General features: G+C 61.3%; 1 protein-coding gene across 1 annotated transcript in view; it reads left to right on the top strand.

Annotated features, from left to right (window-relative positions):
* The window catches only part of NFATC1 (nuclear factor of activated T cells 1), a 103,024-nt gene that overhangs the window by 33,180 nt on the left and 59,432 nt on the right, over nucleotides 1-10,412 (top strand). The window contains exons 4-6 of the mRNA XM_032422829.1: nucleotides 5,149-5,351; nucleotides 6,049-6,221; nucleotides 7,789-7,929. Coding sequence (XP_032278720.1) covers nucleotides 5,149-5,351; nucleotides 6,049-6,221; nucleotides 7,789-7,929 — 517 coding nt within the window. The remainder of the gene's footprint in view (nucleotides 1-5,148; nucleotides 5,352-6,048; nucleotides 6,222-7,788; nucleotides 7,930-10,412) is intronic.

Genomic DNA, 10,412 nt, shown 5'->3' with positions numbered 1-10,412 from the left:
CAATCTGGTGGCGTCGTCCCGAAGCAGGGACCCCCGCAATCTGCTGGTGTCGTCCCGAAGCAGGGACCCCCGCACACTCACTTCTCAGCAGGCGGAGCTCACACCCCCAGTGGAGGCTCTGCTCTTGCTGTTCTTAGCAGGTGCCCGGGGGCGTGGCCCGCGAAGGCCTGATCACGCGTGTGTCCTCCGACGGATCGGGGTTCTCCTCTGACCGCCGGCGCCGCATATTCACCTTCCTGGCTTTCTCGTTTTCCGCTCCCCTTCACGAGGTCTCCGGGGCAGCAGTTGGTGTCTTTGCGACATGTGCATCCGCGCACCGTGGTGTCGTAGGCACGAGTTGGCGTGACGGCTGATCCGCGGGCCCTCCCCACGCGGCCCCGAAGCCGTCACTGTGGCGCTGTCCCCTCCCACGTCAGACCGTGTGACTTTTCTTCTCGTTTGGGAGGGGACGCGTGTGGATGCAGGAAACCCTTCTGGGGGCGGGACACTCGGCGCGGGCGCAGCTTCCCTGCTTCTGTGAGGATTCAGGACCTGCCGTGGCAACCGCGCTCACGCTACATGGGGTCGCAATCCCTGTGGTCGCCGTAGGTGTGGGGTAAAAAGGGAATCCTGTCGTTGAGCTGGGCTTCTCTCTCCTCGTGGTTCGTTTAGGCCTCGTGTGAAGATGCAAATTTCACACGGGGGTGAAACACGCCATTGCCCTTTGAACGGATGGCTCTGCTTGAGCCGGCCCGAATGGCCAGCCGAGCCGTGGGCGGCGTCCCTCGGCTGGCCGTGTCCCCACGACCCTGCCGCACACACGCAGTGGCACTCGAGAGGACTTGCCCCAGTTGTCACTCACCTGTCACTGCCCTGTAAGTGCTGAGGTCAGCATAGGAGCTAAAAACAAACATTTCTACGTGTGGAAAACTTAGCAGCTCTTATACCTTGAAAATGGAATAATACATTTTGTTTCGTTTAGTTGCAGCAAAGAGAGGTCGTTGTCATGACAGGTAATTTTATAAATATTGTTCTGACAGACGCCAAACGTGCCAGAGGCAGCAAGCCCACGCAGGGGAACACGTGAAGTATTCAAGTGACTTCCTGAAAATGAACTTCGTGTTTTAAATAATAGATGTTTGTCTGCCAGGATAAACCTTAAATATTCCCATTTTCACTGAAATGGCATGTTTTTAAAAGGAGGGAGTTGTACCCACAGTCCACTGCGTTCCGCACGCTCTCAGGGAGGTGCCACAGTGCGGTCCTGGGGGACACGGAGACTGTCATTTCCAAATCATGTGACTGCAGCAGGGCTGCTCCTCACACCGTGGAACATGCCTTAGCCACACAAGAAACCATTTTGGCCAAAGACTCATTTACGTCTTATTGTGTTAAATGTCACAGAATGGAGCCGCAAGTGGCAAAAATGGTCCCTTAATTGGGCTCTGATTTTACTTCTATATTTCCTATTATAAAAATGTAGATTTGAGTCCAGCGCAGCATAAACCTCTGTAGCTCATTAAATTGACGAAGCACTGAAGCACCCTCCCCAGCAAGGACACGGGAAGTCGAGCTGGCCGGACAAGCTGGTCTTGGCCTTGACCCTGACCCAACACCGTTCATGTGGGCACACTTGTGTGTTCACGTGGGAAGGAAGCGTTTCAGCTGGGAAAGGAGAGGCATTTCGTTTCTGTAGATTAAAGCAACATCACCAAGAACCGCATCGAAACGGGCATTGTGTGCACGCTCTCTCTTTTGGCCTCAGTGAGGTCCTCGTGTGCACAGGGTCACGGGACAGCGAGTGCATGCGCAGGGCTGAGAGGAGCCGTCCCGTGGCCTCTCCATACACGCTGACCACACGGCTGTGGCTTCTTCTAGCCCTCCGCGGAGACTCAGGCCCGCGTCAGCTGCTCGGCTCTGTGCCCTGCCCGTGTGCACACGCCTGTCAGACACGTGTGTAGTCTTTGCGTCAGGCCCTTGTGGATCTGGGTGAAAGCACAACTGTTTCAATATGAAAAAGCCACTTTGACGATGACCACATCCACAGATGCGTGGGACCCTGTCTCAGGCAGAAAACGATGAAAACAGCATGCCCGAGGCGTGTGTTTCTCTCCCAACTTCCCAACCAAGCACAGGGCTCCGCAGCGTATCTAGAAAGCCCTGATGTGAGTGTGTGCGTGTGTGCACGTGCCCATGGGGTCTGAGTGTGAGTACATACATGCTTGTGTGTGCGTGCATACGAGTTGTGCATGTTGCATTTTGAATGTGTGTAGGTGCACAGGTGCGTCCTGCGTGTGTGCACACGGGGTCTGAGTGTGCGTGTTGCATGTTTGTGAATGCACAGCTGTGTGCGTGTGGGGTCTGCGTGTGCGTGTGTGCATGCGGTGTGTTTGTGAGCACATAGGTGTGTGGTGCGTGGACGTGGGCGGGACACTTGGGAACACTCCTGTGCTCCCCGTCCATGCATACCCTCCTGCACTGAGCACCTGTCTCTGGAAGATTCCCCAGGTGATGGTCAGAGTCTTGCGCACTGTAACGGAGATGTGGGGCACACGGGGCGCCCGGCCCTCAGCCTCACCCAGTGGCCTCACTCAGGAGCACCCGGTTCTCATCTGCCCTGGTGGGTGGCAGGCTGGGCCCGGCATTCAGGTTGCTGACTGCAAACCTGCCTCCTGAGTAGTCTGTCATTGCGCGGATCCTCTTCTGGGAACTCAGAGCTTGTAAGTGATTTATTTTCTAATTAAGTCAAAACAGTAAGTAAATGAGTCTGGTATCAGCGTGGTTTTGATTAATGGCTCACTGCTGATTTGAACTACACTTTGGGCAGCAGACGGTTGCTCCTCTGGGTTAATAGATTCTAGGGTTGGATCTCCATTCTTAATCCTCGATATGACACTGGAAACATTTGTGTTGAAGCTTCTAAGTCGGGTTGAGGACGAAGACAGTCGCGGACTTGGAACAGATGTTGTGATGCGCTGGGGCTGCTGATGGGGAAACAGAAGCTGGCTCTCGCAAACCTCCGAGCAGCACGGCCTCGCTCTGTCCTCCTCCCCAAGCTGGGGCACCCCCAGGGCGGCTTGGGCTCTCACCCCACGTGGACAGTGATGTGCGTCCCCTTGGCGTGTGGACACCTGCATTCTCCAGGAAACGAAACGTGCGCTGCCTGACGCTGGGGAAGAGCTGACCTCCTCACCCCCTCATGGCGGCTGGCGAGTGGGGGCCTCTGATTCAGGACAGAGCAGCTTCCTCCCGAGGCCGGGGGACACGCCAGGCGTGCAGATGGGAGCCTTTGGAAGTGACTGCTCGGCCAGCTGTCCTTTCGGGTTCCAGTGGCGTCTCGCTGGCCATCTCCTGGTGCGCAGAAGAAGCAGTGACAGCGACCGTGAGTGGCGGGCCGGCCGCATCCCAGCGGAACCACGGCTGTGCCTGCCAAGCCCGCGGAGACCAGCCCCGCTGCCCGCGCCGGCGTCCCGCGTCTGGGCTGCTGTTCCTGCTTCTGGAGTTTGTTCTCAAATCGGGACATCGACGCGCGTTTACAAAGCTGCACAAAGCCAGCAGGCTGGAATTGCTGTGGGGCTGAGGAACGTGGCCCGGAGCGTGAGGGTTGGCGCTGAACGCCCCTCCACAGCCCTCCCGCCTGTGGAGAAATCCCCGTCTGTGCTCACGCTGAAGTCCGTCTCTCCCGGTGACACCCCGTTCGCGGTCTTCGCCTCAAGTCCCCTCCTGGCTGCCGCGCTCCCAGGGACGCCCTCCGTCGGTTCCCGTTGGTGTTTGCCTCCGTGCTTGGCCCCCCGAGGGCGCGGCGGCCGCCTGTCCTGTCCCCGTTGTCCGGGCCTGCGCCACTGGCAGGACCTTGTGAGCCTGCACCTGCCTCCTCGGGGTGGGTGAGGCGACCTCAGGGTGGCCTCCTCACAGGCGGCACGGAGGCGGAGCCTGGACGTCTGCGCGGACGCCCTCACGCCTCTGGCCCCGCCACGGGTGCCTTGCCTGCCGGCACCACAGCAGGGTGCTGCGGGGTGTTCCCCGGGCGTCCGGCTCTCACGACGGCCCTGCGGGTGGGCTGGCGAGGATGCATGTCCGCACCGCAGGCCGTCCTTCCGTAGGTCCTCGGAGCTCCGGCTGCCGGCCGGCCGCACAAGCACATGGCCTCTGAGCCTACTCCCGGCGCTGGTAGCGTTCCCGTACGCCTGTCACCGCAGCGTTGGACTGTGGTGTTGGAGCGACTACCCTTTGTCAAGGGAAGTGAGCACGAAAATGAAAAGCAGGAGACGCGAAACAGCTTGGGGGTGCCAGGCCCTTTCTAGGCTCCAGGCTCTGCTCCGGGGGTGCAAGCTGGTGGGCACGGGGCTGCGTTTAGCCGTCAGCTGCCCCTGGAGGGGACAGGCCCTGAGCCAGGAGAAGGGGGCCCACTGTGTTTATGGCTGTTTGTCTGCAAGTGTCCTCTTTGCTGTTAGGACGGTTGTGAGTGAGAAAGGGGACTCTGCCCTGCCCGGTGCATGTCTGAATTTATTAGGGAAAGAGTTTCTGCAAATGGCTTGGCACTGCCCTAGGGTCCTGGGTGGCGCGAGCCACACGCGGTCCTTACGGCAGACACTTGCCCGGGGGAGTGCACACCGCGCCGTCACAAGCTGCCAGGGAGGCCGGCAGAGGGAGGAGGTGGGCTGGCGGGGAGGCTTGGCGGGGAGGCGGGGCCCTCCCAGCTGCTGCTGCTGCAGGACGAGTTGAGCACAGCCACGTGTGGCCACGTCCATGCCCTGGGTGGTGCTCACAGTGGTGCTGGGGCACGTGTGCGAGGTGTGTGTGTGCGGCACACGTGGGTGTGGGGCGCACGTGGGGGCGTGAGTGTGCGGCACGTGTGCGAGATGCGCGTGTGTGCGGCACACGTGGGTGTGGGGCGCACGTGGGGGCGTGAGTGCGGCACGTGTGTGAGATGCGCGTGTGTGCGGCACACGTGGGTGTGGGGGCACACGTGGGGGCGTGTGTTTGAACGGAGGGGACAGGAGTTCTCGCAGCTGACACGTGACCATGAGTCGGTCACAGAGACGCCGCCGGGGGCCGGACTGTGGGGCTACTTAGCACGATGTCCTTGTGAATTAGCCTCTGCTTATAAGTATTTCTGAGCCGTGGGCATGTCGGGTGCTTAGCGGGGGATTCTTGTTCTCTTGCTAGCTACACGGCTACTTGGAGAACGAGCCACTCACACTACAGCTGTTCATCGGGACGGCCGACGACCGCCTGCTGAGACCCCACGCCTTCTACCAGGTCCACCGGATCACGGGCAAGACCGTCTCCACCACCAGTCACGAAGCCATCCTCTCCAACACCAAAGTCCTGGAAATCCCACTGCTGCCGGAGAACAACATGCGAGCCATGTAAGCTGTGCGCGCCTGGCTGGGGCGGTCGGGGGTGGGCGCCGGGCCGTGGGGCTGCCCGTGTGCGGCCAGGGCGGTCAGGGGTGGGCGCCGGGCCGTGGGGCCGCGCGCGCCTGGCTGGGGCAGTTGGGGCAGGTGCTGGGCGATGCGGCCTGCATGCCCACATCTCTGCCCTGGGCTCAGCACCCGTGTAAACCATAGAGCCGTAGGCTGACGGGTTTGTGTAGGGCTTCTGCCGCTGTGCATGTGGTACTCGAGTAGTTCGGTCCCCGTGGCCAGTTCCCCTCATGCCTGCATTCACCTCCTGAACACGACACCCGTTTATTTCTGAGCTCGGTGGTGGCCACATGCAAATGCTGAAAACAGAGGGAGCACGGTCTACGCAGACACAGTTCTCCCTGGGTGGTTCTGTCGTCCCTGACGTGAGTGGCTCTGATGTGCGTCCAGACTGCCCTCGTGGCTCCATGGAAGCTGTCTCTAAGCTGACGATTGACCTCCTCGTGTGCAAAGAGGCCCATATTCACAGCCTCCCCGCGGCCTCCTCCCCTCCTTCCTACCACGGTTGTGCGCCCCACACTCCACTCCCAGGGTGTGAAGAGCGGGGCCCGTGGCCAGGCTGGGGGCGGAGCAGGGCGCCCTGTGTCGTGCGTCAGGAACTGAAAGACAGGTGTGGACTCCTGTTCCTTGTTCCGGGTAGTGTGGACTGTGCCGGGATTCTGAAGCTTCGAAACTCGGACATCGAGCTGCGGAAAGGGGAGACGGACGTCGGGAGGAAGAACACCAGGGTGAGGCTGGTCTTCCGGGTCCACATCCCACAGCCCAACAGCCGGACGCTGTCCCTGCAAGTGGCCTCCAACCCCATCGAGTGCTGTGAGTATCAGAGCCAGCCCCGTGTCCCATGCTCTGTTTTGTGGCACCTTTCCTGTTTTGTTGTTCGTGAAGACTCGTGGACTGGACTCACGTGGGCATCACTCTTGTCCCTTGCCTGTCGCGATGACTCCTGAGGAGCTCGCTGTGCTGGGTTCAGGTTCACGGGCTGTGCACGTGGCGGGCCCACCTGCTCCGGCACCCACGGGGAAAAGAGGACAGTTTGTCCGAAACCCGGAGATGCTTGCACTCGCCACATGTGAGCTAATCCCTCGTGTATCAGAAACCCGAGCAGCGGGATTTTGGCGTCTTGTCCGTGGGGTCCAGCGAATCTAAGTTCGTCGGCCCGTGTAGGACTCTCGCCTTCCCTGCCAGCCCCTGGTTTTCCCTTCCCTTGTGGTGTGCGTGATTCAGGTGCGTCCAGCCTTGGGCCTGAGCGCTCTACTCCTGTGGGGGCTCAGCCACAGCAGGGGCTCAGTGTCCTCTGACAGTGACCTTGCTGATTTTTGTCAGCACGTGAGGTCATTGGTGGAGACCCCACAAGCTGGCGGGACACCCGGGGCCTCTCCGTGTTCTTGTAGGAGGTGCGGCCGGCCCCACCCACCCCCTGGCCACTGTCAGAATGTCTCCTGCCCGGCGGCCCCTCTTCCTTCTCTCTCGGGGTGTGGCTGTCACAGGACACTCACCTGCCCCCGCGGCTCACCTGCCCACCTGTCTCAGTGGGAGGGTCTGGGTTTGGTTCCCTCACCTCTGACCTGACTGACCCACCTCAGTGCCCAGATTCCTTCCCTGCAATGTGTCCTGTGGCCCCCCACCTGGAGCCCCGCAGGCACCTGTCCCCACACCTCGGCACGGCCACTGCACGTGTCTGAAGCGTGTCCTCCCTGCAGACCCGCTGGCCGGCCGAGAGCCGCAGGTGCGCACCTGGCCGCAGGAACTCTGTGCCACCACCGCTCCTGCCCGGGAACTTTGTTTGGTGGCCTCACTGCATCCCGTCCTCCCCAGATGAGCCCACCTCCCTGCGCTCCGCGCCTTGTCCCAGCCCCTCGGGTCCTGCGGCTCCTGGCTCTGAAGGGCCGAGAGCCCCGAGACCCCACCCCTGGTTCACATGGGGCCCACGCCCCCGCCGTGGCCCCCAGCTTCGAGCCCGCGCTCCCTTCACCGTCCACATGGGTGCTCTCTTCCTGGAGAGGTGCGTCGGTGTGTCCGTTCTGCGCGGAGCACCTGCGGCAGCGGCCGAGGGTCCCCCTGGGGTGGCATATTCGCTCCACGGAGGCTCATGCACAGACCCACACTGTGCACACATCCCTGCGCCTTGATTTTCCCGTGGGCACAAATCAGATGTGCGCTTGCCCTGCTCGTCTTTGCGTGATGACGCGAACCCGCTGTGCAGCTGGTGCATCTCGCGCCGGAGGCTGCCCGTGTAGGCCATGCCCCCCACCAGACCCCGAGGCGGCGCCGGGAAGTGCCCGTTCCCGACAGACTGGCCGACCCCGGGCGTCCTCTCGGGACGGTGGCGTGAGGTGGGGCCGGGGGCGCGTGCTCACTCTCCTGCTCTGACCCCGCGCAGCCCAGCGGTCGGCCCAGGAGCTGCCCCTCGTGGAGAAGCAGAGCGCAGCCAGCTGCCCCGTCCTCGGCGGGAAGAAGATGGTCCTGTCTGGCCACAACTTTCTGCAAGACTCCAAGGTCATTTTCGTGGAGAAAGCACCAGGTACTTTCCTTACAAACAGCCCGTGGAGCGTGTCCTGCTTTGGGCACTGGTGGGGATTGGTTCCTGGAGGCGGAGCGAGGCCGCTCGGTGGGGCTCCGTGCGTGCTGGGGAGCGGGAGCAGCCCACGTAGCTCTGGCCTGTCGGAGGCCTGCCTCCACTCGCTGCCCGTGGCCCCTCGACCAGACTGGACGGACGTCTGCTTCTTGGCTCTGAGCAGCCCCTGCTCCCGGCCACCACGGGCCGTCTCGGGAAGCGCCGTTCTGCTCTGTGTGGGAGGGCTTCTCGCCACTCGAGCCACAGCCTTCCTGGCAGCGGGCATGTGGACACAGAGCAGCCGTGGTAGACGGTGGGACCTGCGTTTGGACAGGGGGCCCCTCCACACCCCTTGGCATCCTTCTGGCCCCTGTTCTGGGTGCTGCCCGGGATGCAAGGCAGGTGCTGCTCTTCTCCGTGTGACTGGTGGCCTCTGGGGCTCCCGGCCGTTGTGTGTGTGTGTCGACTATTCTGCTTGTGTAGACACGTTGGCAGGTGTAGACCTGTGTGTGTGCAGTGGCGGAGCAGGGCTGCTCTACGTCCAAGGTGAACAGCCTCTTCTCTCTGACGTTTGGCGATAAGGCCCTGGGTGTGCTTCTGCCCCGGGACGCCCAACCCGTCCGCGGAGAGGTCACTGGGCACTCGCGCGAATAACACACAAGGGCAGGCAAGAGCGTGTGTGGGGCTCGCCTCTCTCTGAAGCTCTCTGCAGCTTTGATTCGGGAGCCAGGTCCCTGCCGAGCATGCCCCGTGGGCACGAGGCCCTGCCCCCGACGGGGTGGCTCCTCCCTGTTTCCGAGGGGACCGGTGCAGGACCCACGCTGACCACTGGAAACCACGGCGGGGTTCAGCCTCCACAATGGGGTCCTGATTTTGTGCCGAGAGCAAGAAGCTTAAGTGCCTCCATCAAAATGGGCTTGAAAGTCCTCCGTGTTCAGCGTGGTCTGCCTGTGTAATCATGCACGTAATTGGGAAACGTTGTGAATTATGGAGAAAACCGACTAAGCATAACGATCAGGAGAATTTGCGTTACTGGAACATTTTTCTTTAGAGGAGGCTAATTTTGAAATGATTTAAGCTTTTGAGCTTTAAATGTGTGAATAAGTGTGTGAGGGGGAGGGTCACCAGACATGGCGCTCTGCTCGCCGCGCAGCGAGGAGACGTGCTGGGACGTGGCCCAAGTTGCCGCTTTTCTGACTGCTACACGAAGGAGAAGTCCACGCGGCTTCCTTCTCTGCCTTCCCTGACCAGTCCTCATTGTGGTACCAGGATGAGACCATGGGGGTCTCCTGGATGCTCCCGCTTTGTGGGCGCCGTGGGGCTCCTTCTGCGGGCAGGCTCTCCCGACCCGGCCATACTGCTCAGTCCTAGATCTCTGCTCTGTGGCCTGCTGGTGCCACGTGGAGGTTGGCCACGAGCCCACAGTGTGGGGACCTTAGTCCACGGATGTGTGGCTGGTGCCATCCTCCCCCGGGGGCCCTCCAGCCGCCCCTCCTGTGTGGCCTGGTGCCCCATGCACGGCCAGCGAGACGCAGGCGTGGGTGGCAATGTGGTCGCAGGCTGTGCCCGGCCCAGGTGGGTATAAACGCCGTGGTTACACGTCTGGACGCCGTCGCTAGTTTGGGTGTGTATTTAAATAAGGTGGTTTGTGTGTTTACACACGCGCACACGAGTTTTAAGTCCTGGCAGACGGGGCCCTCATGCTTCTCCTAATGTATTCTGATGCGCTCTGTAACCGTAACTAGGCTTTTCCTGGTTGACTTTTTGGAGAAACCATTAAAGTCACTTTAGGTTACAGTCGTCCCGTAGGCTTTTGATGAGGTCTTTGGTCTGTGGCAAAGTTCCGTCTTTGAACTGCTGTTTGGCGCCAAGGCCAGAATGTGATCAGGGAGCCCCTCGTCGTGGGAGTCCTGAGCACGAGTCCCGCCAGGAAGGCCCGTGTGCTTCCCGTTCTCCCGGCTGCCCTGGGTGTCTCGGGGGCGCCCACCGCCCTGTGTCTGGGCCTCTTGCAGTCGCTCTGGGCTTACGCAGTAGTGACCCAGAGCTTTGTGAGGGTTTCAAGGAGCGGTTCCTTCTGCCTGGGGGGCTGGCCACCCTGCTCTAGCTCCCAGGACAAGGAGAGGCGCCTGGCGCCTGTGCTGAGAACAGCGCTCAGAGTCTCCGTAGGCGGCGGGACCAGCCCTGCTGGTGGGTGTTGGTGGGTCCCCGGGGCCAGCCCAGGCAAGAGGAGGGGCTGGGGGGACCTCACGAGACGTGAGGTGTGTGACAGCAGGTGTGTGACAGCAGGTGTGTGACAGCACGTGTGTGAGAGCAGGTGTGTGAGCAGGTGTGTGTGAGCAGGTGTGAGAGCAGGTGTGTGAGCAGGTGTGTGACAGCACGTGTGTGAGAGCAGGTGTGAGCAGGTGTGTGAGCAGGTGTGTGAGCAGGTGTGTGAGCAGGTGTGTGACAGC

Source organism: Phoca vitulina, unplaced genomic scaffold (genome assembly GCF_004348235.1).
Source record: "Phoca vitulina isolate PV1807 unplaced genomic scaffold, GSC_HSeal_1.0 scaffold27, whole genome shotgun sequence".
Classification (NCBI taxonomy): domain Eukaryota; kingdom Metazoa; phylum Chordata; class Mammalia; order Carnivora; family Phocidae; genus Phoca; species Phoca vitulina.
Note: the sequence above shows the minus strand (reverse complement) of the source record. Positions and strands in the feature narration are given on the sequence as shown.